Genomic DNA, 27,671 nt, shown 5'->3' on the forward strand with positions numbered 1-27,671 from the left:
TTCTGAATTCCAGAATCCACTATCTAACTTGCATTTGAACATCTCCATTTACAAAACTAGTAGAATTCTCAACCTGAATACATCCAAAGCCAAACTCTTGATTTTCAGTCCAAACCACCCTATTCTTCAATGGTCCCTATGTCAGTAAATGGCAACAGTATTATTCCAATGGTTCAGGCCAAAAGATCTTAGAGAAATCAAGAATGGGCTCTTGTGCCCACACTAACATCCCACATTCAGTTCATCTGCAAATCCTGGTGGCTGAACCTTCAAGAAAACTGAAATCCAACCATTTCTGCCAAGTTTTACTACCACATCCATGATCTAACCTCACATTCTGTTTCCTGTGTGAACCAACAACCCTTTAGTCTAGTCTCTATGGAGGAGTCACGGTAATTTCTCAAGTCTAGATCATGTCACTCAAAAAACAAACAAGACTAAGTCATTCAGTAAAAGCCAAAGTCCTTACAATAGTCTATAATGTCCTGAGGTGCCCATCCCTTCCTCCACTGTCCTTCCAAACACACAGGTGACCAACAACTGTGACTTCTCCCACTTCCACCTTAGCTCATTCTAGAGCTCCTGGTGCCTCAGATATTTCTCAGATAGGACAAGGAAATGCCTACCTCAGGACCTCTGCACTTAAACTTCTGCTTCAAGCACTTCTCCCCATTGGCTCTTCTAGCACTTACTTCAGGTTTCTGCTCGACATTCATCACCCTATATAAAATGTCACCCCACCTCCTAGATCTATCCCTTTTACCCAGTTTCATTTTTCTTCAAAGCACTTATCACTACCTCATATTCGTCTGATGCTCTCCACTAAAATATAAGCTCCATGAGAGCAGAGCTTTTGCCTATACTCTTCTTTGAATGCCTCTCATGCCTGCCACATACCAGATGTTGGTGTAAAATGTTAAATTAATGAATAAGACTAAGGATCAACTATTTTTAAAAAGACTATAAAGGTAGGAAGTTTAATTTAGTAATATTGTGTGTTCTAGATGGTGGCCAAAAAAAAAAAAAAAAATACTAACAGTTCTAAGATAAAGGCTGGAAATTTGAAGAGAAGTAACAGAACCTGATTTATAGTGACAGAAATGACATCTGTTGGAAGTGACAGATGACAAGATGCCAATGTCTGAGGAAAGCAGAAAGACAGAGACAGTGAGGGAGAATTTATGAGAGATAATTTTCTGGTAAAAATAGGATTTACCAAAATGACTCCAGAAATGTTAAAACTGCAGACAGACCCAATTCCAAGACCACTGATCATGTCTATTTCCATAAACTATGGTACAGCCATGCAGTAGACTATCCTGTGGTTACAAAGAATAAACATTCCATGTAGTGTACAAAAGACCTCCAATTATTTCTTGGATACTCTTCCAGTGAAAGTATTATAGCCTTGCCTAAAGGCTCTTAAGGATGCATTTTTCTTTTTTTTAGCTTGGAAAGGAACCTGGTAAGAAATTTGCTCTAGCATATCTAATTCTACCAGTTCCCGTTTTCCAACTATAACTAAAAATCACTTATTTTCAATATATAATGAAATTCTACCTCCTTGTGGCTTCCCAGAAAAAATAATTTCAATTATGCTTACCAATAACAAAGAGACTATTTTTGAAACCTGAGTAAACGAACCCATGGAAAAATTGCTTTCCACATTTTTTAAAAAGCATGCTAAAGAAGGGAAATGTGATAGGATCTTGGTAAAAGATAGACACGAGGTGACTTATTACCATCTACAAAACTACTTTGAATACAAAACTACTTTTCCCACACTATGCTGAAGATCTTGGAAATTTTTATATGCTTTTTGGATTAAAAAAAAAAGATCTAATAATGAGGGGTTTTTATCATAACACTCCAGTAAGACTACACAGGGGTCAAACTTGAATTCCCACATGGACAATGAGAATAGCTCTATCTGGAGTCTATCAGAACCTCCTTTTACATTGTGCTAGAACACTGTAGCCTGCTAAGAATATGGCCTTTATAACTGAAAGACTTTTCTTCAACAAGAACCTTATGTTTTAGAATACTTAATTCAAGAATAATTTGTCTTCAAAGTGACTCCTCTGTATTTATCAATGAAGAACTTATGTTACTTCCATCATTTTTTCTATAATCTACTCCATTGCAGAGGACTTTCTGTTCAAGTAAAAGTATTATAGCTTTGCCTAAAGGCTCTTAAGGATGCATTTTTCTTTTTTTTTTTTTAGCTTGGAAAAGAACCTGGTAAGAAATTTGAGGACTTAAAACAGGTGGTTCACAGAATTATATTTAGATGATGCCATATTTTTAGAAACCTATCTGCAGAGGGCCACTGCAATTTGATTCATGAGAAATGCCAATCAAATTCCAAACACTTTCTTTTGAGGACTATTAAAAGCAGCAAAACTAGTTTTCACTTGGGAAAGGGTTTCCCAGTTATTGGAGCAATGATCTATTTGCCGAGCTGTACTGAAAGGCAGTAAGTGATTATACATACAACTGGTTCCAATTTATTCTCATAAGTCAAAATTTTTATGTTTCGAGTATTTTTATATATGTAATTGTTTTTCCAAAATGTGACTTCATATTGTGGCATTTATATATACTTTTTTCCAAATACATGGCAAACACATGTACTATAACCACAACCAATAATGTACTCAGATTTCATTAGAGAAAAAATAAGTAAAATATATAAACTGTTTGGATGCTTTTCCCAAATCATTTACAGTTATCACATTAATATTGGCAACTACAACATTAAAAAATAAAGTCTGAGTGAAGCAATTAGAGCCTCTACTGAGAATTTTAGTAAAAAATTGCTCTCAGCAATTAATAAAATTGGATTTTAATTTCAGGGGTGGATCACCAGTAATTAAGTATTTCAGTCTTCATGGTGGTAGTTATTCATTAGTCATATACTGAGAATCAGTTTAATCTTATTTATAATAGGAACCTGATCAGGAGTCCTGTATTTACACTTACAGAAACTTGGGCCAGTCACTTCACATTGGATTCTCAATTCCATGACTTGTCGAACAAAATAGAAATAAATCCACCCAATTTCTTGAGAAAAGCAATATGCTAAAATGTCAATGATTTTGAAATGGGATGAAAGATTCTCCCCGCAAAACACAGAGGTGAAAACCACCCTTTTCCCTTTAGGTAGACTGTGATTATTATGTAATGAAAGATCATGAAGAGGAATGCAGAGTCATTTTTCTTTGGGATTTTCCATTTGATGCAGAAGGTTTTTCTCCCAGACAGTTTGTTATAACACCACTGATCAAGCCTAGGAAATAGCGTATTACACATAAGCACGCACTGAATGATCAACAGTATGAAAAAAATCTAGTTGTTTCCACAAGCCTGAAGTAGAAAATTCTAAGGTTTTCAAGAAGAGGGGTCTTTTCCTCTAGCAGCATTCCTTATTCCCCTATCCATGGGACAACTCCGGATCTCCAGGAGGAAAGTGAGAGGAGGTAATAAAGAGAAAACGCACTGCCTGTACTTCCCCACCACCGCTCCCCGCCCCCTGAAGAGACCACTCTCACCAATCTTTGCTCATCAGGATCAGGAAAAGGACTGTGAAGTCATCCACCTAAGCCATAGGTAGCCAAGGGAGTCTGATGCAACTAGTGTCCCAGCAACATCAATAACAAGGAATAAATTCTGTAGTATTTCTCTTTCGTGAAGGCAGAGAGGTGTTTTTGAAGCTATAAGAACTCACTAAAAGTGGAGAGAATGGTCAACATTCTTGGGGACCTAGGGAATGGTTCTCAGGACAGACTCTCCGGATTTCTTTCTTTCTTTCTTTCTTTCTTTCTTTCTTTCTTTCTTTTTTTTAAGATTTTATTTATTTATTTGACAGACAGAGATCACAAGAAGGCAGAGAGGCAGGTAACAGGGGGTGGGAGCGGGGGAAGCAGGCTCCCTGCTGAGCAGAGAACCCAATGTGGGGCTCGATCCCAGGACCCTGGGATCATGACCAGAGCCAAAGGCAGAGGCTTTAACCCACTGAGCCGCCCAGGCGACCCCTCTCCCGATTCCTTACAGAAATATCTGGAGACATAAAACCTAAGATCATTAGAACAAGTAAGAACTTGAAAGAAATCATTCAGAACGGTTTTGTAGGTGCATAATGGAAATATTTTCATGATCTATTGTTGAAATACTCTAAGTCAAGGTTACTTGAAAATATGTAGCATCTAGAAGGACATGTGCCTAGGACATACACCTGCCAGACCATGTCATATTTACAGCATGGTTTTGAGTTTCTTACAATTTACAATTAACATATGTACTCTTTGATTATTTAGGCAAATATTCTTCATTTTCATGTCTCCCATTGTATTTTTCCCTAAAGTTCAGCATACACTGTGGTTTTGTTCTACTTTAGTACAGCCGGACTTCTACTGAGCTTATCGGTGAGGTGAGAATCCACTATTTTGCTTTGCAGTAGGAGATTCTGAGCATTCAGATTTAACATAAATGCCTTTTAGACTTTGGCAACTCCTGCAGAAAACTAACTTGAAGCAATTAAGAAAACTCGATCTGCCATCAGAAGTCAACAAAGTTTTTAAGGTATTAAGTCATCAAAGAAACCATAGGCTAAAGAAGCCTTGACTGCTTTAGTTGTAACATAATCCACAGACCCTCAGTTACCTCAACATTCCTGAAAATTCTCCCCATCCCCACTGCCAGAGAGCATCTTCCCAGAAGCTTAGATGAAGCCATGGAGGAGGATGGGCTAGACCCTCCCAGAGAGCAGAACTAGAGGCCTTGGTGACTGGACTTCCCAGAAAGAGGAATCAAGGAAGGGAATCAAGGAACGCTCTTGCCATAGCAGTAGGTCTCCACAGCCCCTCTGCAGAAGAGGTCCAAGGTGGCTATAAATCAGTTACTAAGAGATGACTCTTTTCATAGGAAGTTTAAGGTTAGGGTTGCAATCATGTTGTATATAGGGTTGGGGACAAAGACAGTGCCTCTGCGAGGTTGTCTCCTCGGAGACAAGATGACTATGGTGTGTGGGAAGAGAACAAATGGACATTCATGAATTAAAGGGCAGCCTGTCGTATAGACTGATGGTAAACAACACTATCTATTCTCTCTTCTTCCTGCTCCTATTACTTGCGCCTCATTTTCCAGCCTTTTGCATCTGGGTAGAACCAGGCCTCAGTATAATGTAAATGGAAGTAGTGTGTCACTTTTGGACTAAGGTAATCAAGAGCCAGCATAAATTCATGCTATTCCTGTGGTAATAAAGCATTCATGTAGCTCGTGAATATTCAAATGCCCTTATAATGACATTACTGTACCACCAGTATCTAACAGTGACTAGGATATAATAAATGCTTTCTAAGTATTTGTTGGAAAATAATCCTTCCCCTTAAGAGTAGTATGAATTGACCAGTTTGAGTATATTTTATAGAAAACAGGAAGTAGGAGCCAAACAATAAAGCTTCAGATAACAAGGTGCAATATAACCCCATATGAATGACACTGCTTGGATATCTAAGACTTAACCTATGCACAACTTTTCAGTATTTCAACTGAAATTGCGAAAATAATTTTCTTGCATTGCATGACTGATGTAAAGAACTAGTCAAATTACTTAGCACATTAAAAGCTGCTTTAGCTCATTCATCCATGTATCAAGCATTTCTATGTTCTGTACGGGGTGTTACAATTATCCCCACACTTAAAATCTATAAATAATATAGAAGTATGAGCAGCCACAATTCAATATATGATGTATAAGGAATCGTCCAGGAGTGGAACAAAAGGCAGGCCTGGTCAGCTCAGTTTAGAGAAATCAGGGAAAAAGGAAAGGCTTAAAATTCATGTAAAAGATGAAGAGGGTTTTTTTGTTGTTTTTTTTTGTTTGTTTGTTTTAAGATTTTATTTATTTATTTGACAGAGAGAGAAAGAGCACAAGTAGGCAGAGAGGCAGGCCGAGGGAGAGGGAAGCAGGCTCCCCACTTAACTGACTGAGCCACCCAGGTGCCCTGAATGATGAAGAGTTTAAGAGAAAGGACATTCTAGACAAAGTAAATATAAATCCAAAATATTATAATATATAAGCCTATTCTGGAACCAAACACATGTTTCTAGAATTAGCTCTTACTTGTCACTTGTTCTGTCATTATCTTTCTTGGTTAATGGTCACAGGATCACACAATCATTTAAGTAAGTCAAAAATCATTTTGATCTGCTTTTAGGGTCCAAAATTCTAATGGGCCTTCTACAAAGCTTCTACGAGGCTCTTCAACCCCTGACATGTTGAGTTATTTGTGTAGGCCTGGCTGTTCTATGCACTGGGGAAAGTTTAGCAACATCCATTTCCTCTAGCCAGTATATGCTAAGAACATCCACCACACCCACCCCCAATTATGATGGCCAAAATGGTCTCCAAATACCACCAAGAATCCCAAGGGACAATACTGTCATTAGGTGAGAACCTCTGGTCCACAGCAGCATAGCTTCCATAGGCACCCACTCTCCCCCTTCACTGCTGCAACCACTTTACTTCAAAGGCCCCTTCTTCCCTTCCCATGGTACACTAAAAGAGTGGTCCTTCCGGTGACTCTCAGCCTTCCCTACTCCCTTCACAGTACTGCATTAAGGGAGGCCCCTTCCAGCACAGGAAACCAACCCACCATCCCAGCTCAAGCCTTGCTCTTTCACAGTGAGTCCAGGCCTTAATGTGAGGTCTGCCTTACCCTCCCCTCCCAACCCCCTCCCTTTTCCAGCTACACAGGGCCCTAAGGAATCCCCGACTTCCCATATCCACATGGAGTCATCCTTAAAGGTGCAACTGAGAGTCCTACTTCCAGCACAGGTCTCAATGCCCTTACTCCTTCCTCAAAGTTCACACAGCACTTTCCATATGTCTCTTAACAGCATCCAATAGACTTCAAATGTCTCTGGGCCTGGTGTCAGTATGTGGTGGTCTTGAGAATGCTAAGCATAACTGGCCAAGGACCCCAACTATCAGGGTTTGAAATCCATCACGGTTTGCAGCCCAGCCAGCTCACTCTCAAGTGCTACTCCCACTTAGTAGTGGAGTGTGACAATACTAAGGGTATCCTCATCCTTAGGCAGAAGACTCTTCTCCCAGCCCAAATTGGCTTGGGGCAAGGATTACTGAACCTTGCTTAGACTCCCCAGCAGCCTTGGATGCCTCTACCCAACATTCTTGTCCTCCCTGTTTCAAATTTCACCACTCTATTTTCTCTGGCATGGGCACTTCTCCTAAATAAAATGCTTGCACACACAACCCCCTCTTGTCATCTGCTTCTTGGAGGACCTAGACTAACACCAGAATTTTAAGAAACATAAGAAATTCTTCCTTGTATTGGAGTACTTGGCAGAGTAGATGAATAACTAAGAGGTCCTTGTGACTTTTTCCCACAAAAAGTTATGAATCAGAATGGCCTATGTAATGACCTAGGGCTGTGCTAGTTGTGGGCAAATAGGAAGTTTAGAAAATTTTCCTACAGCAGACAAAAACCAGTAAAGATGCAGATAGGAAATAACCGTAGGGCAACTGAACAAGAAGTCACTAAACCAATTCAGTAATCAGAGCATCAGTGCCTGACATGCTGCAGAATGGTTATGAGAATCTTCAAAAAAGTACACAGCACCATTCCACGTGACTGCATGAGAACACTGTATTAGCCAGATGCAATGTCTGGTTTTATGACATCTGGAAACGGTTTCGTTCAACCAAAAAGATTGCATTGCTTCAAATCCCACCAAGAAATAGTGAAGTTAACAGTCTAGGCAGTGGGGTTAGTCCCTGAGGGCCTTTGGAAGAAGAGAACCCACTGGGTAATAGAAGAAGAGGGTTAGTGGACACTGTTGGGAAAAGCCTCTAATTTATACATGCCATCCTGACAAGTATACACCCAAAATTGAGCTCAGAAAAATACTGACCTCTACATTGGCAACAGTGCTAACATTATGAGAAGATAGAGAAAAGGACCATGAAAACAAAGCTTAAAGTTGGATATAGAGGTATTAAGGCCTGATAACTATACATTCTGTGAGAGTTGAAGCAATGGACTAAAAAAGTTAGGACTTACAGGTAACTTTAGGATTCAGTTCCAATTTCACATCTACTGTAGATTTTAAAAATGAATAAATCTGTTTAGACATGTTTGAATTATGTTATACTTATGAGAAATTAAACAGAAAAGCAGAAGTTATACACATATGAAACAAGACTTCTGACAGACCCTTATCCCCTTCTGGTTTTGGGCCCAAAACACTGAAAGCTACTAATCAAAGTTCAGTGATTTAGTGAAATATGTAAATACCAAGACTTCTAAGAATGGGAAAAAAATAACTATAGAGAAATTAAAGTTTGCATACTTAGGGTTAAAGAAACACTAGCATTCCACTAAATCCAATTGATGTTGAGTGTCAATTTTTTAAAAATGGGTGCATAGAGATATTTCAAAAACGTTTTGGTTTTCATTCCCTTCCTCTAACATAGACATTCCTCAGTAGCCAGCAGAGAGAGGGCAGATGCTACCTGAAGTGGAAGATGGAAGAGGAACTGATCAACTAAACGAGATGTGGAAGGGGAACTTCGTGCATTTCCAGAAGAAAAGGGGCACAGGAGACATAAGAAACAGATGCCAAGATGTCCATGAGCCAACTTCTCCACTGAGGATGAAGATCCTAGAGGCAGAAGACATGCTAGTTTAAGGGAACTGCCAAGAGAAGTGCTTCAGCATGCTAAGTGGGTTTCAGGGAAGGGACCCTTTGCAAGGGACCCCCACAAAGTTAGAGGTGTGGCAGAATGTGGTCAAGGGAAGAACTAAGTCCCCCTTGACTTTCAAATACTACAGAGGGTTTCAGATCCTTAGAGGGTTCTAGAAGGTTACCAAGAGCATCACTATACCACCTTGCATGGTGAAGGTATGGCAGCAGAAGCAAAGTAACTGATAATGGCTGCACAACACAGCAGCAGCCAGATCACATAAGTGGTGTAGCCAGACCTCGCAGGGAGAGGCAGCACCGGTGAGAGCCCAGGACAGATGCCCAGGAGCCTCAATTGAGCAAAGGGGGCCACAAGTTCTTGGGCCTAGAATTCAGATAGAGCAACTGAAGGATCATCACTCTACCTTCCTCCCAAACAATGACCTCAGGACAAACACCACAGCTTGCTGGGGATCAGTTTTCATCAGTAGCCAATGTATGCTTGAATCTAGCAATGTAGGGGACAATAAATATTAACAGGAGAAAAAGAGGAATCACATCCTCATTTCAATATATTCAGGAAAAGTAAGTACAATTATATGCATTTATAATTAAAATCAAACAGAGCAGGAAAAAGAAACGAGGAAAAAAGAACTACTCTAAATTTTAAGTTTGGCTCTAACAGTCCTTCAGTAAACATCAATCTTCATGTTAAATGGACTGGCAGAGGTCAAAGCTAGATCACGGTCACATACACAAAGTCAAACATCAGTCCGGAAGCAAGAAAGAGCAGGGCTAGAAGATTAGCAATAGTAACTTCACAGGCATTATATCAAAGTTGATCTACAAACAATCCAGCTGGTCCAGATTGTTGATACAACAATTTTATCCAAATCTAAAGACTAATCTGAGACTGAGAAGAATTGCATATAATGACAAATGGACTGCAGAACCTACCAGAGGTTCAGCTATTTGAGGACACCATTATTCTAAAGGAAGTTAATGATTGATTCAGTAGCTAGAAGATACACAGTTATAAACATATAGCTAATATCAGTTCTGGTGGAAATATCAAAAGTGAGAAAGTCAAGGAAACGTCACTAATCTCATTAGTAATTTAGACTGCTGATTGGCCATGATCACACTACTAAAAGATACTTAGATCCTGGTAATTGTTGTATTACTGGAAATTTTCTATCTCTACGATGATGGATGTCCTCAATGCAGCCTTACAAAGAAATTAAAACACATAGGTATAAAATAAATTTTCAAGATGTTCAGTCTGATAAGGGCAACAAATCTTTCAAAAGCAAAGTACATACATGAGTCAGATTAATAATGCATACCTTAGACAACTATATCCAAATTGTCACAGTAACAGGTGAGGATAAACTCCAGTCAAGACCTAAAAACATTTCCAACTGTTTCTTGATTTCAAAAAGGGGACACTGAATAATTTGACCTACACCAGCAGTATGCCTCAACATGAGTAGAAATATCACTAATAATGCTTTCCATCTGGAGTGTTTTTCCACACCATGAAATACTAAATCAAGAAAACATTAACCATGACAAATTGTGGTAGTAAATCTAGGTTTTTCCAGATGAGCTAACCATTCTGAAAGGTTCTAGAAAATAATATTTTTCTTTCCTTTGATATAAGTGACTGTGTAAATACTAGTGTTTCTGCCATTCTGGTGTTGCACACTTTCTACATGTAACACAGCAGAGAGGAAGGAAATTGTTCAAGGCATTCCATGTAACTAGAGCTCAAAGTAGCATGAAAAAAAAAAGCAAGGAGACCTTCCAAATGTATTTAGTAATGACCCAAAACTCACACCCAGGAAGACCTCCTACATCAGTTCCTACATCAGTTAACTTAGAGGAAGCATTTCATTTGAATGTTACAACCCAGTAACCAAATTCCTAGTTGTTTCTTCTTGAACAAGTCTTTAATCAGGAGTTAACGAAGTATCTGATTTAACTATTAAAACTGAGGGTTTCATAATCTTGGATGGCAAAGTGTTAGACCTATTTTCACTAACTTCTGATACTTAAGATTTCCTTTAATTATTACTGTAGGTAAAAAACCACAGACATTGTGTAAGTAAGTAAGTAAGTAAGATACCTTTGTATCAGAGTTGACATAGCTATCTGGAGAGTTTATACTCATTATCACTACCACAGTAAATAGACTCCTCCCCAACAGATCACTTAGTGCATTAATGAAGTAATGAAACCTTAAGTGGTAGTATTTGTAACATTTTGATTACTGTTAGTCCTTAACAGGAAGCAAATTAACATTTTACACATTTAAAATATGTTGAGAAATGTCTTAAGTGTCACCAGACTGAAGAAGTTTATGGTTAAGGAGGGAAAAAAAGATTAGAACCTCTGCCTTCAAGGGAGATGAACAAAACACAAAGAACCCACTATTTTATTTCATTTCCTCTCTCCACAGTAAGGTCCACGCCCACCCCTACACAAAATCTCCATTTTTTACTCCTGTCACTCCAATGAACATTTCTCACTTGCTGGCACCAGGTTCTCGCAGATACTGTCAGATATAGTGCCTTTTGAACAGGAGCCGATTCAGTCTCTGTGGCCATCCCCATACTATCAAGAAAGCCAGCTTTTTCCTTTTGAGATTTTCGTTTTACGTATATTTATTTACTCTAAATTCAAGGAACAGATTTAATTCAGGGGAGTCTGCTTAAGTGGTCAGGAGTTGGTGTGTCAGTGAAGTCAACTGACCTCCTGTTGAAAAAGGCACTTCACGTGTGGCACAGGCCCCATAGGACCACTCCCTGATTCACTCGCTCAAGATCTGACATTTTCGGGAGTCTCCCTGCCTTTGCACAGAGGGGTCAGTTTTGCAGCAGGTAGACTACGGATCCTCCAAACCCCTCTCGCCATTGCAAGAAAGAGTGGCCTCCAGCTTGGGTTGATGGAGGTATTAATCCCTCTGATAACCCCACCCCAGCCCCATCTCTGGGGTCACCAACCATCACCTTGGAAAAACCCAACTGACCAACTCCGTTAACACAGCCTGTAACTGGATCCCAGGAAAAATGCCGAGGGGCCCGAGGGCACTTACCAGTCCTCCACAAAGGCTGAAGACCGCTGTGTGATCCTCCCGAGCATTGACCTGGCCTCGGTAGAAGCAGTGACGGAGATCTGGAGGCACCACGCCGCGCTCCGCCCCGCGCGCCGGGGCTCCCAGGTGCACCTCGGTGTAGCCAGCCGCCAGGAAAGCCGCGTCCGCGCTCAGGTTCAGCTGGAAGAGCTGCCCGTAGGCGCTGATCCGGTAGTGGGTCCTGAAAGGCGCGGGCTCCAGAGCCTCCGAGCTGCGCTTCCTCCGGCTGAAGTGGTGGCTCTGAGGGAACACTTCGCCAAACTCGTTGACCCGCGCGGGGGTCACCACTTCGTAGGAGACCAGCGTCCTTACCAGGGCTTCTACAACCAGAGAAACATGGCCACTGAGCTCCCCCTACGCGTTTCCAACTCCACGACCCCCAACTTCAACCAAACGCCCCAGGTCCCAATATACCCGGAGGCGAGACGAATGCACACAAGCTGGCGAGAGCGCGCGCACACACATACACACACACGTGCTCGGCTTTCCCACATCCCGGACTTACTCCAACCTTCCCAAGCAAAGACCCTGACACGCACGGCCCAGAACAAGCCACCTCCTTCTCCCAAACCTCTTTGCTTCCCAGCCGCCAACCGGTGCGGTCCTGGCGCACGCGCCTCTCTGCCCCCACGCGCCCCCACCGCGTGGTCCGGGAAGCGAGACCCGACCCCGCGCGCGCGATTCCTCGAAACCCGGCGCAGCCGCCACCTCTCGGGATGCATGGGGCTGCCTGAGCCCGGAGTCCCGCGAGCCCCTGCAGGACCAGAATCCTCACAACCGGGCTGAGTCACCCACCCCACTCCGCCCGCCTGTCCCACCCGGGCCCCTCGCCCCCACCTCGCTGCTGGAGGCGTCCCGCAGTGACCCTACCTTGCCTGGGGTGGAAGTGAATTTCCCAAGACCTGGTGATGAAGAGCGAGAGCTGGTAGAGCAGCCCCGTCAGCCACTTGGCCACCCGCATGGTTCCACCCGGGGGATCCCAACCGGGGAGGCCAACCCGAGCCGCCGGCCGCCCAGCCCGGCTTCCCCGCGCTCCGCAGCCTCTCCTCCCTCTCGCCCGCCGTGCTCTGCGCCAGCCGCCGCGGCGCCTCAGCAGCCTCCGGAGCAGCAGTCCCGGCCCCGGGCCGGACTCTCTCGCCACACCGCCAGCCTCCGCTCCCTGAGCCGCTGCTTCATTGCACTGCAGCCCCACAGCTCCCGGCTCGCTCTCGGCAGCCTCGCTCCGCTCCCTGCGCCCGCACTGTCCTCAGACGCCTTCTCCCTAAGTCCGGATCAACGCGAGGAAGCAACACAACCTAGCAGGAACGGTGCCAATATAGCCACCCCAGGCCGGGCGAACGCGGGGGAGAGCCCGCCTCTAGGGGCCGGACCCGGCCAATCAGCAGGAGGCGCGGCCCGGGCTCGCCCTCCCGCGTGCAGCCCGCCCCCAACTCCGAGGAGTGCGGTCCCCGCGGGCTCCAGCGCTGGCAGAGCGGCGTGCTATGTCTAGTCCGAGGGCCAGCGGGACATCATTCCGGGACCTGGAAAACCCGAGACTGCTACAAGCTGTGCGAGGTCGAGGTCCAGACAGGTGATAGGTGTGTGAGGTTGTTAGTTCTTACAATGAAATGAAAAGCATCAGCTGGAAAGTTTCTGTTATTTATATTTCACGGTAATTTTAGACTTCTCAATCAAGCAAGATAAAATAAGCTACAGCGGGAAGTTTCTGTAGGCAGGGGATGACTCCAATGAAGCTGAATGACCAGGTCTCATTGGCGAGGGCCCCTGAGTGTTCTAGGAGTTGCTGGGAGTTTAGGAGCATTGTAGGTGCGGAAGGGAATGTGAGGTTGTAGTCAAGCAAGCACTTCTAGGGCTGAATTTCTGGCAGTTGTCTAAGGAAATTCGAGGTGAAAAGGATCTCAGTCTCCACGGTTCCCGTACTTGTGATTTTTTTCCCTTCCAATATTCATCTTTGTACTTATTTTCATATAAAGGGACCCCCAAATTATAGAAACGTCAAGCACCACAAAACTTGTATCTGCATGTCATTTTATGAGACTTTCTGCTGCAGTTTTGCAGTATCAATTGTCTCTTTATGATATCCAAATGACTCCATGTATCCACAATTCTCTACGTCATCCTCAACAATGATTGTAGCGCTGGGTCCCATTATGTCACCTGGTGTCTGTTAAATTCTATAAACCTCATTAGCAGCAGAAAGCAGTTGTCATTCCAGAACTACTTTCTCATTTCTCAAATTCACCTGTTTGACTTGCAGGTTCCATATTGCTTCTCACTGTCATCTGTATGAAAACAAAGGACGAGGAAGAAATCAGATTGTCTTGAAATCCAACCAAGGGGGAGAAAAACTGTAAAAGAAAAAGTAAAGGAATATACAGGTAAATCATCATAAACACAAAGGAATAGACTCTCAATTTAGTTCCTGACTGCCCTTCCTCCTCTGAATTCTAAACAATAAAAATTCTGTTCACTTTGAACTGACCTCTCAAGGCATGCCTCCTTACTTTTGTATCGTACATTTCGTTCAATTGTTGTTCACCATGGATGTGAACAAATCTTGTTCGAGGAAGGAGAGTTTAATTTTACTTTTAGAAATTACCCAGCTCTGTGATGGTAATTCTTCCCCAATCACTCCTCTTCCTTTGTACCCCTTCCTCACAAGTGTCGTTTCTCCCATCACAGAATCATAGGTATCTAATTTCCCCCCTTAGTTAACCATACTGTTCCTCTAAACAAAATGAAAACAGACTTTACCCACACCTGTCTATTTAGTGGTTAACTTGAGTACATTGTAATTTAGAGTCATTTTAATTACATTGCAGCTCTAAGTGTATCTTTACACCAGGAGCCATGCTTTCCTTCATAAAAATAACAGAAAATAGAACTGCACCTGTGTAACTGGCTATCTACACAAGGAAGGCAAAATAAATACTTCATTTCCATTACTATTTGTCACTCAAAGTAGTTTTTGCAGTGGAATATTTGATTTTCAGCCTGTTCTAGTTTTTTGGAAATTCTGTTTTAAAAATAGGACTGTTTCACCTTTTATTAAAGAAATGGGAAGCTGTATGAGGTGCATATTCTATGGTATTATAATCTTTTTTTAAAATTTTATTTATTTATTTGACACAGAGAGAGAGAGAGAGAGAAAGCACAAGTAGGCAGAGAGAGGGGGGAGCAGGCTCCCTGTTGAGCAGAGAGCCCGATGTGGGGCTCAATCCCAGGACCCTGGGATCATGGCCTGAGCTGAAGGCAGAGGCTTTAACCCACTGAGCCACCCAGATGCCCTGGTATTATAATCTTTACTATGCTCAGTCAAGAGTATTATTTCTCTCATTTTGTGGAAGATAAATGTTACATTTTCATATAGTATCTAAGTAACTGAGCTGGGTTTCCACAAATCCTTTCTGGTTTCAATGCCTTTTCAGTATATTAGACTTAACTGTTATGATATTCATATTGTCTCTCTTCCTTCCCCCTTCTCTGCCAATGAAAATGCCATGAGTCAACTAATCTATGCCTTTTCAATCACACAATTTCCTCACATTGATAATTATAGCTACCACTTACGGAATTTCTTTGACATGTAGGTACTATACAAAGGACTTTAGAAAGATTGCCTTGTTTAATTTACACATTCCCTCCACAGAACTCAGAAATTAAGTAATTTACCCAGGTCATATATCAGGTTAGACTCAAATCCCCCTAGTTTCAGATTCCATACTTTTTATAAGAAAATTATACTTTTCATACCAGCTCAATTCTGATGTACTGCAATTGTAACCAGCAACTCAGAAAATGAAAGCCATAGTTACATTAAATGTAATTTTGTTTGATTTGTAATTGTGACAATCATCATTATGAATATAAGCTATGCTGTGAGGTTGGCACAGTGTAGAGAAAATATTTTCAATCTTGCAAAGCAGAAATATTCTTACTATAAGCAAGATAGATCTTGTTTTTATAACTAATTCTACCACAACCATCTGTGTAAAGTTCAACAATTTACCTAAACTCTATAAACCAATTGTAAAATAGAGGTAAAAATAGTAATCTCATGCAACTGTTATGGTGATTAAAAGAGATAATACAGGTTACACACTTGGCATGTTCATGCTGATTATGATTTTTATTACATTATAATATGGAACTGATGTTCATACCAAAAGGAACAGCTAATTGAATAGAAAGTGCTTTTCTAATACTGGTAGGTTGGAAGTAGGTAATCAGTCTTCACTGTGTACCTGAGACTGGGAGTTTCCTGAGAAGCAAGACTTTCTGTGCTAAAACTTGGGAAGTCCTGGGCAAACTGGGATGACTTGGTCATACAAGTTTAGGTTTTTTCAACAGAAGCAGTTTTGGAGCTAGGTGGGTCTTTGTTTTAGGGGGAGGGGAGCTGCCCTATTCAATATAGAATATTTAGCAGCATCCTTGGTGTCTACTCACTCAGTGCCAATAGTCCCCCACCTCTGTTGTGACAACCCCAAACATTTCCAGGCATTGTCAAATGTCCCCTGGGAGCAAAATTGACCTCCCTTGAGAGCCACTGACCTAATAGGGGGATAGAATTGGAAAATGATAAATGCACAGTAGTGGGTTTAGCAGGAAATCCCACAGATGCTGCTCCATTCTTAATTACAAATGGCCGGTTGCTAAGTAGAAATGCTATATATTGTAGCAGGTATGGGAAGTTATCCATCATTATAATTAAAACAGTACAAGCTATGGTCATTATGTCAATTTTTTTTAAAGATTTTATTTATTTGACAGAGAGAGAGATCACAAGTAGGAAGAGAGGCAGGTGGGGCGGGTGGGGAGGGGGGTGGTAAGCAGGCTCCCTGTTGAGCAGAGAGCCGGAATCCAGGCTCGATCCCAGGCCTCTGAGACCACAACCCGAGTCAAAGGCAGAGGCTTAACCCACTGAGCGATCCAGGGGCCCTCATTATGTCAATTTTTAAAGCATTGTTATTTCCAGGTATGCAGAGAAGAATCAAGCTCCTCTTCCCAAGCAATTATTATACTCTGTTCTAATTTTTTATGTAGCCTGCGTTCAGCACCAGATTGTAAAAGTCATGTGAGGAGAGACCACAAACAAGCTGTTTGAAGCAGTATCCCCAGCACTAAATGTGTCCTCTTAGAATAGAAAAAAAGTTATTATTCATTACATAAATAAGTACTAATACTAAAATGTATATAACCTAAAAGAATAGGCAAAGTACCAGACAATCTTACCGTCTGCTTTTAATTAGGATATTTATACCATTAAATTTAATATTATAATTAACATATTTATATTTAAGTCTGTCATCCTGCTATTTATTTTCTAATTGTTCTATTCTTTTTTCTGCCTTCTTTTGGTTTAACTAAATGTGTTCTATCATCTCACTTAATCTGTGTTAGCTATAACTCTTTCCTTATTTGGTGGTTAATCTAGGATTTATAACATACATCTTTAACTCATCTCTGACTACCTTCTAGTATGCAAATTCAATTCCATCCCTCCCAACTTTGGTGCTGTTGTTGTCATCATACATTCAACTTCCGCATATATTACAAATCCTACTTTGCATTGATGTTATTTTTGTTTAAACAGCTATTTCCATCTGGTATCATTTTTGTTCTGCCTGAAAGGCTTTCTTTAACACTTCTTGTAGTGCAGGTTCTACTGGAGATGAGTTTTTTCTGTCTGTCTGTCTGCCTTTCTTTCTTTCTTTCTTAACCATGCTTCTTTTCTTTTTAATTTTTTTTGTATTTTTCTAATTTAAATTCAATTAATTAGCATAGTATGTTATTAGTTTCAGAGGTAGAGTTTAGTGATTCATCAGTTTTACATAATACCAAGTGCTCATTATATCACATGCCCTCCTTAATGTCCATTACTCAGTTACTCATCCCCCCCACCTCCCTGTTTTAAGTTTATTTTTGAAAACTATTTTTTCTGGGTATAGAATTCTAGGTTGAAAGGGTTATTTTCCTTTTACATTTTGAAAGCTGTTGGTCTACTATCTTTTGCATTTTTATAACAAGAAATCAGTCTTCATCTTCTGTATATAAGATATCTTTTGTCATAACTGCTTTTAAGATTTTCTACACTAGTTTCGTTTAATTTATTTATGGTATATCTTAATGTGTGTTTTTTTTAAATATTTCTTATGCTTGGAGTCCATGGAGTTTTGGGAGACTATGAGTTTATTATTCGCATCAAATTTGAAAATTTGGGGTCATTATTTTTTCTTTTTTCCAAATTTTATTTAAATATGCTAGTGAATATATAATGCATTATTTTTTTATAAAAATTATGTATTTTTTTATTTTTCAAATGTAAGTTTTTGTTCCCTCTCTTCTTCAAGGCTCCAGTTATGCATACATGAGACAGCACACAGTTGTCCCATAACTCTCTGAAGCTCTGTTATTGCTTTAAATTCTCTTCTTCCTTTCTGTGTCTCAAATGGATAATTTTTACTGACATCGTCAAATTCACTATTCTTTTCTACTGCAATATATAATTTGTAATTAATTGTATTCGCATTATCTTTCATGTCACACACTGTCATTTTTATCTCTAAAACTTTAGTTTGGGAATTTTTGTATCTTACATGCCTCTACTTAATTTTTGAACATATGGAATGTAGTTATAATCATTCTTTTGATGTCTATTTTAAATATAGGTCAGAGGCACGTGGGTGGTTCAGTGGGTTAAAGCTGCTACCTTCAGTTCAGGTCATGATCCCAGGGTCCTGGGATCGAGCCCCACATCAGGCTCTGCTCTGCAGGGAGCCTGCTTCCTCCTCCTCTCTCTCTCTATCTCTCTCTTTGCCTGTCTCTCTGCCTACTTGTGATCTCTGTGAAATAAATAAATAAAACCTTTAAAAAAATAAAATAAAATAAAATATAGGTCAGTTCTTGGTCAGTTTTGATTAACTGATTTTTTCCCCCTCAGTATTGGTCATACTTTACTGCTTTAAAGCCTAATAATTTTAGATTGGATGAATTTTACCTTTGTGGATGCTGGATAGATTTGTGTTCCTATAAATCCTCTTGAGTTTTGGGCTGAGATGCAGTTAGATTTCTTGGAAATAGATCTTTCCTGTTATTTCTTTTAAAATTTATTAAGCAAGAATGAAGCAATGTCAGTCTAAGCATAATTATTCCCCACTACCAAAGCAAGGCTGCTCTATGTACCTTACCCAATGCTCATTATTAGAGAGCTTTTCCAGTCTGGTTAGTGGAAATGGGCATGAATCCCATCCCTGTAAGAGCCAGAGGCAGAGTTACTTCTAACTCCATTGGGTTATTCTTTCCCTATTCTTGTGGAATTTTTTTCACATGTATGTGCACTAATTTTAAGGCTGAACTATTTCATATTATTTGAGTATAGTGAGAAAATCAACTTAAAAGGTGAATATTGCTGCACACATCAAGATGGTTTACCACCTCCTCCTGGAAATTTCTTTTAAGAAAAGAGAATTCCCAGATCATATACTGATCATGATAATCAAGGAAGGTAGAAGCCACATAAAGGAAGTAAAGAAAATATTCAGAAAGGAGCAAGAGAGCTCAGCAGGGACACATGTCAAGTAACACAGGAAAAGAAAAAAACCAACTTTTTGAAGGTGAGTGGTCACCCTGTTTTGTAAAAACTGTAGTCCTTGTGTGGAACATCAAAGGTTGTGTACATGAGCAGGTCCATTAGTAGAAGTCTTCCTGGGCCATGTTTGGTCCAGAGAAGCAGAGGAAGAAGGCTACGCAAATAATAGCAAAGAGGAACCAGAGCTATAGGAAGCATCCTGTCTCTGTGACAGCAGAGAAAGGGAGTAGCTAGAAGGCTACTCTGTACATCTCAGACCAACAAATAGCAGGTCCAAGAAAATAAAGTGAATTCAAGGATGAGGTGGGTTGTTGTTTTTTTCTGTAAAGGATTATACACAATAAATGCAGTATATAATAAGAAAGAAATTGGGAAAGAGCATCAAACTTATCTACAGATGAAGAAAACACACCAGAAAAATCTTGCAATGGAGCATATAAGAAGTGTGACCATTTTGTTATAAATTATTTTAAAAAAATGAAAAGATTACTTCTGAAGTCAGACCTAACTCAGAAGTATAGGAACCCAGGGAAGATACAGGAAGACAAAGGAAGAAATGAAGTATGATTTAACAGAATCCGAAAAAGAAATAGAGGAGGAAAAGCATCTTAACCAAATTGAAAACAGCATTAGAGAAAATGGACAGTGCGTGTGTAGGGGGAGGGAATATGGAAAAAATGGGAAAAGTGACCACATTGAAATGGAAATAAAGAGAGGAAAGAGGGAAGGAAGGAAGGAAGGAAGGAAGGAAGGGAAGAAGGGTGGGTGGATTTGGGAGAAAAAGAAGTAGAAACGATATGCATGAGAGAGCCACATACACATATTTGGAATAGCCTGTGAAGAAAAAAGAATCAAACAAATAAACAGAAGATGTTTTAAAGTCATAATTCAAGAGTGACTTTGTTGAAATTAAAGACTTAAATCTGTGTATTATAAAGACACAATGAGTACAAAGAATTGACTGAGAATGGTCAACATCAAGACATTTCCTAGTAAAGCTATTGTGCTTTAAAATGAAGCTTTTGTTTCCGTTTTTTTCCCAGTGAAGCAAAATAAATGTTATTTATCGGCATAAAATAAGTAGGTTCTATTTACATTTCTCCACTGCAACATTTTACATCAAATGATAAAGAAAGGAAATTCTTGATAGATATATTCAAAGAAAGAAAATTTGAGACAAGGAGTGTATCCAGCCAAGCTGTCCTTTAAGTACATATTATAAACAAACTGTTTTAAGTACGCGAGAACTCAAAGAATATTTTTCTGGTGACCAAAATGCAGCCAGCCAAAGAATGGGTGAATTATGGCAAAATAATGGAAAAATGAGCTTTGAAGACTTTTAACTTAGAACTAAGACTGATATAAATGTTGAATAACAGAATGGAATGCAAATATTTAGAGTAAAATGAAAAAGAAAGAGAAATAAATGGCAGTTATAAATATATAACTATATATCACAGCAACTGCCTCATGTAGCACAAACTGAGTATTCTAAGAAGACAGGAAAGAACAGTTCAGTAGTAAGAGTTTTTTTTTTTAAATTTTTTATTTTTTATAAACATGTATTTTTATCCCCAGGGGTACAGGTCTGTGAATCAGCACTCACCAAAGCACATACCCTCCCCAATGTCCATAACCCCACCCCGCCTTCTCCCAACCCCCCTCCCCCCAGCAACCCTCAGTTTGTTTTGTAAGATTAAGAGTCACTTATGGTTTGTCTCCCTCCCAATCCCATCTTGTTTCATTTATTCTTCTCCTACCCACTTAAGCCCCCATGTTGCATCACCACTTCCTCATAACAGGGAGATCATATGATAGTTGTCTTTCTCTGCTTGACTTATTTCGCTAAGCATGATACGCTCTAGTTCCATCCATGTTGTCGCAAATGGCAAGATTTCATTTCTTTTGATGGCTGCATAGTATTCCATTGTGTATATATACCACATCTTCTTTAATAGTAAGAGTTTTTAATTCACATCTATCAGTTCACAACAGAGTAAAAGGGCAAGAATGTAAGTGAGAAAACAGAAGACCTATATAATTTAACTAATAAAATAGTTCTGTCTTGAAAATATACCTTTTGTATAAATGTGTAACATTCATAAATTCCAAAAAGTAAAAGTAGACAACATTCTCTGATCACAGTTTAATAAAACTAAAAAATAACAAAAGCAGAAAAATCAAAGTTTGTTATAGAGAAAGTTTTAAAAGTCTTGGGTCAAGTAGAAAAGTGGAAACATGTTGAAGAATTGGTTTAGAAAGTCAGCAATAATAAAAAGCTATATATCTGAATGTACGGGATAGAGATAGAAATTTTAGATCATTTTTTAAAAGGAATGAAAAATTAATTCAGCAAATAATTCAAATATTGGTAAAAGATAGTGGAATAAAGGAATTAATGAAGATACTAACAGAAATGAAAGAATTAGAAAACAACCTATAGGCCTTAAAATTACACTAAAGATAATATGTTTAACTTACCTTGATGGGAAAATTTGTCACAGGAGGAGGAAGATTCAAAGTCCATTTGAGAAGTGAATCTGTAATATGTGAAACTGAAAACAAAAAAGATATTCACATTATCCTAAGGACAAACTTTTGTGATTTGTTTTGTTTTTCGTCATGGGTGGTGAGAGTGAATTTACAATGAAAAGAACTAGACATCTTATTTTCAGTTTATATAGCTGAAAGGAATACAAACATGAAAGGAATATATAGCTGAAAGTAAGTTTTATGATAGTACAAAAAAGTAATGAAATTAATAAATAATAACAAAAGCTGTGTGTGAAACGATGCATCACAGTAACAGTGATGGCATCCTTGGATAGTAGATCACAGCTAATGTCTGTTCTCCATGTTTCTCTACAATGAGCACATATGCCTTAAGTAAGAATAATTAAAATGTGATTTCCTACCTTACAACATACCTAAAAATCAGTTCTAGATGGATTGAAAATCAAAATGTAAAAGATAAAGCAATTGTGTTTTTAAAGAAAACAGGATAACATATCTATGGCCTTGGAGTAGGCAAAACTTTCTTTAGAAGAATATATGTCAACCAAAAATGATAAACTGGATTGTAGTAAGATTAGAAAATTCTGTTCATCAAAAGACATTATTATTATTATTTGTTATTTATTAGAAGAATAAAAAATGTGGAAGAAATTATTTGCGGCGTTTCAGAGGGGAAGGGATTGGGAGATGGGGTCACTGGGTGATGGGTATTAAGGAGGGCACATGTGATGATGAGCACTGGGTGTTAGACGCAACTAATGAATCCCTGAACACTACATCAGCAACTAGTGATGTACTATATGGTGGCTAACTGAACATAATTAAAATTTTTAAATAAAAAATAAGAAAAAATTATTTGGAAGTCATACATATATATCAAAGGATTAGTTTCTAAATAAGAATCATCTTGGAATGATGGTAAATTTAAGAAATTTTGAGGACACAATGAAGAGAGTAGGAAGTGTGAGGAAAATTATTTGTAATACATTTATCTGAAAAAAAATTTGTATCTGGGGCACATTAGGAAATCCTCCATCAAATCAGGAAAAGACAGATGACCAAATAGAAAAAGAGTCAAAAGACTTAAAACTATATTTGATAAAGGAAAATTTCAAAATAGCCCACATAGGAAAATGCATTCAACATGATTGGTTGAGAAGGAAATGCAAATAGAAAACACAGTGAGTGCAACCACACACCGGGAAAATGAATACACTTAAAGATACGGGGAAAAAATGAACAGAAACTATCAGATGGTAACGAGGACTGGGTATAACTGGCGCTCCCAGACATTGCAGGTGGGGGTACAAAGAGCTACCACCACTCCGGAAACAGCTAAGTATATAAATACTGTACAACTCCTGAGCATATCTCCACAAGAAATGCATCCATAAGTTTGGAGAGAGAGATGTACCAGAATGTTCACATAAGCACCATCTCCGTAATAGTCAAAACCTGGAAACTACCCAAAAGCCAATCAATAGTACAACAGATCAGTGAATTGCGGTATATGTACACGATGGAATTCTCACCAGAATGAGAATATACAATCTTACAACAACAGGCAACAACACAAATGAATCTCATAAAAATTATTTTTATAGAAAGACCCAGATCCCCTGCCACACAGGGGAGTACCTACTGCTTGATTCGATCTCTATGGAATACACAAGAGCAGGCAAAACTATTCAATGCTGTTAGAAGTCAAAATAGTGCCTAACCCTTAGGGTGGAGAGAATAGAGATTGAAATAAACATGAATGGACTTTTAAGATGCTGGTAAAATTCTGTTTTTTGACCTGGGTTCTAGTTGTACAGGTAGATTTGGTTTGTGAAAGTTCATATATATATGAACTTCATATATATATCTGCACTCTTATGATGTATATTTTCATATCATAATGCTATGTATCATTTATCTGATATATATGTATATGTATAATACTATATTAAACATTTTAGTTAAAATATTTTACTATAGGGCGCCTGGGTGGCTCAGTGGGTTAAGCTGCTGCCTTCGGCTCAGGTCATGATCTCAGGGTCCTGGGATTGAGTCCCGCATCGGGCTCTCTGCTCAGCGGGGAGCCTGCTTCCTCCTCTCTCTCTGCCTGCCTCTCTGCCTACTTGTAATCTCTCTCTGTCAAAATAAATAAATAAAATCTTTAAAAATATATATATTTTACTATAGAGAAGACCTATGTAGAAAAACTTTAAAAGTATTTCAAGTAATTAAATATTAAAATAATATTTTTAATTAAATATTAAAATAATCTTTTGAAGTAAATATTTAATTCCCCCCCCCCATTAACCCAATAACCAGAGCCTATAACTAGAATCTCATGAGCCAAAAATACCAGGAAAATTATAACAATAAGTATCTTCCATGGCTATCTTCTGTCACTTAACCACATATTGAATTTTTCTTTTAAAAATAAAAAATTATTTGCAGGGGTGCCTGGGTGGCTCAGATGGATAAGTGACTGACTCTTGATTTTGGCTCAGGTCATGATCTCAGGGTGGCAAGTTCAAGCCCTACTTTGGGCTCTGTGCTTGGGAGGAGGGTACTGTTTGCCTGAGATTCTCTCCCCCACTCTCTGCCCCTCCCCCTCTGGCTCTCTCTCTCTCTCTTTCTCTCTTCTCTCTCTCACTCAAATAAATAAGTCTTTAAAAAATGATAGAAATAAAAAATAAAAAAGGAAAGAAAGAGATATATATTTTCATTTAAAGAACATACTTGTATTTAATTAAAATACACTGCTAACTACATGATATTTAGCTCACAAGTTAGAAAAAGAAGAAAAGGAAGGATAGGAAAAGAAGGGAAGAGAGAGGAATAGAGTTCAATACATTTTTCTTGATTTTAAGGGATTCATGAATAATTCATTGGTTTTCTTTTGAACTATGTAGTACTAAGTCTACTCAGGAGAGTGTAGAATTCTGATGAATTTAATTATCATTTTACATTTTATTTGTAACTTCTTGACCTTTTATATTATACTGCATGTTAAGGTCCATAACCTGTTGGTTGTTACAAATATTATAGGATTCCTTGATAGAAGTATTTTTCTGACATAGTGGATTCTCACTGAATATGCCAATTGACTTTCTATTCAGATGTTAATATTTCATGAAAATGAATTATAATTGGAAGAGTCAACTGCTCTAAAAGAAAATGAGTTTTTAAGAGTCAACTGCTCTAAAAGAAAATACGTTTTTCTAAACACTGACACAATTTTTATCTGCTTAAAAAGTCTTTATATTAGAATAAACTTATGTGTCTTGATTCTGAAAATTGGTCTTTTGGCCAAATACTCTTGAAAACAAGTTCTTGATAGTTTATGGTCTAAAATCCATATTAATAAAATGTTTCCTTCTAGGCAAGTACTTAATAAGGAATATATTTTACATTTCATTTTGTTAACAAGATAAAATTCTAGAATCTATTAGGGATAAAAAAGGTCAAAAGAATTATTACCATTTTTTAAAATTCTATGTTAAAGCAAAGATATGCTATACTTAGGAAAAACAAAAATAACTTTCTTTTAAGAAGGTGTTAAATTGAAAATAGACACTGTGGCATTTAACCAGTATAATTTTTTGCCAGGAGAAAATAAATGATAGATCAGAAAACACAGGAGCCAGTCTTGAAGCTGACTCCTTTGACATGATTGACTGCCAAATAAAAATGGAATATCACCAATATGAGGTGAAAATAAGGCAAGGAGCCTTTAGCATTCCAGTGAAGGAAAGGATGGCATCACTCCCAGGGCTAAAGAAGAAAGGAGTGCTCTTTCCAAGGTCCAGTTTGAATTACAAACCTCTGGAAGCAATGGGAGGAGCTAATAATACAGCAATGTTCTAGCTGGGAAGGTGCCTGGAAAGCCATCAGACTAACATGATGATGACTGAGTGGTTTAAATATAAGACTCATGGTGTCTGCAAAGAGCCAAGTAAATGTCTGCACTCAGGAGAATATGACACCAAGCAAAAATTCATCCAGGCTTTTTCATTTCAATATATATTACCTCATTTCTCAAAAAAATATAATTATGTATTTTCTAGAACTACAGACTGCTTAGAGTGATTCTCAAGGACACTGTCACATCAAAGAACAAGTATGTCAAATATTTTAGTCTTGAGGTCTCAAAGTGTTTTCTTACCTAGTTACTGCAAAGACTGTACTGGATAGCTTCTGTAACCATTTACAAGCCTAACATTTTATTTGTCTGTAGTTTTATAATTTAAGATAAAGTATAAAATAGCCAAGATGCACCTGAGAATGGAAGAAACGGTGGGGCGGAAGAAGGTCAATGTAAATACTGACTCTTCATTACAGTGGGAAGGCGGTAAAAATAGATGTTGCACTTTGGGATATAATACAGAAACTTGAAGAAATTTTTTATTCCTTAATGAAACAAGTTATGATTGGGAGTCAAAAGCTGAAACAAATATTCCGGCATCCAAAGGAGACCAGTGAAGCTCAGAGGAATTACATGTAGTCAACCAAGTTCCATAAACAGGGTAGAGAGAAAAATATGCATTGCACAGTTTATTTTGAGATGTTCTATAGAAACAAAATTTATTCAGATCCATCCTTTCACACTGCATATAAATATAGAAAGAATTTTTTTAAGATTTTATTTATTTATTTGACAGAGAGAGAGATCACAAATAGGCAGAGCAGCAGACAAGGAGAGAGGGAAGCAGGATCCCTGCTGAGCAGAAAGCCCAATGCGGGGCTCCATCCCAGGACCCTGAGAGCATCACCTGAACTGAAGGCAGAGGCTTAACCCACTAAGCCACCCAGGAGCCCCGATAGAAAGAATTTTTAAAGTATTAAGGTGATGAAAACTGAAATGAACTCTTAACAGAAACACAATGTCTTCATGACTTCATATATGCACACAAGCAAACTGAGACCAATAATATATTTCATGTCAAGGGATGTAATTTTACAGAAAGCTAAAGTAAGAAAAACACCTTATGAAAAAAGTATAATTCTATAGAGTTTTCCAATTGTTTGCTTTTTCCTAATTCTATTTAAAAGTACAGGAAAAATGGTTGGAAACGTGTACATTTCAGAGCCCAATTATGAGCAATGTCAGTAAGTCACATTATCACTGTATTACCACATATTTTTTAACTCATTGCCCAATTTGCATACTTAATTTCAACTGAGTAGTGAATATATTCAAAACTTAAAATACCTCAAGGCCTCTATTGAGGATCTTAAAATGTTTTGCTAATATTCTGTAAGAAATTTTCAATCTGTTTTCAGGAAAAACACAGGTCCCTTTCACATAACATAGTAAAAACAAAATGTAGTTTTGTTGAATTAATATTATACACTTTTTTGAAACTATGAACATAATCTATTATCTATATCTCTATAATCACATAATCTGCTTGACTAAAATTATTCAACGTATATGATTAGAAGATGAAATGATTTTCAGTCTGACGTAGCTAATTAAGCAAACTCTCAGGAATCTTTCTTCACCCACATGGTTTTAGAGAAATACACGTAAGTCCTACCCTAAGTTTCTTTTCCCTATGAGATGATGCTAAGAACACGCAAAGATTGTGGAACCCAAATTAGAAACATTGCTGAAATGCAAATAATAAGTTATCATCCCTTAACATCATCTTTCTCCATTCTTCTTGAAGGAAAGAAAAATTCGAGCAAGCGCACCAAGCTGCACCCTATGGACTTGGAACTTTGAAAATA

The 27,671-nt window shown here is 38.7% G+C and overlaps 1 protein-coding gene across 1 annotated transcript in view; it reads right to left on the reverse strand.

Moving 5' to 3' along the window:
- ADAMTS20 (ADAM metallopeptidase with thrombospondin type 1 motif 20) overlaps window positions 1-13,156 on the reverse strand; it is a 190,771-nt gene extending 177,615 nt beyond the window's left edge. The window contains exons 1-2 of the mRNA XM_032347934.1: window positions 12,713-13,156; window positions 11,804-12,162 (exon numbers count right to left, since the gene is read on the reverse strand). Coding sequence (XP_032203825.1) covers window positions 11,804-12,162; window positions 12,713-12,803 — 450 coding nt within the window. The 5' untranslated portion in view covers window positions 12,804-13,156. The remainder of the gene's footprint in view (window positions 1-11,803; window positions 12,163-12,712) is intronic.
- Window positions 13,157-27,671: the final 14,515 nt, after the last annotated feature.

Source organism: Mustela erminea, chromosome 6, assembly GCF_009829155.1.
Source record: "Mustela erminea isolate mMusErm1 chromosome 6, mMusErm1.Pri, whole genome shotgun sequence".
NCBI lineage: Eukaryota > Metazoa > Chordata > Mammalia > Carnivora > Mustelidae > Mustela > Mustela erminea.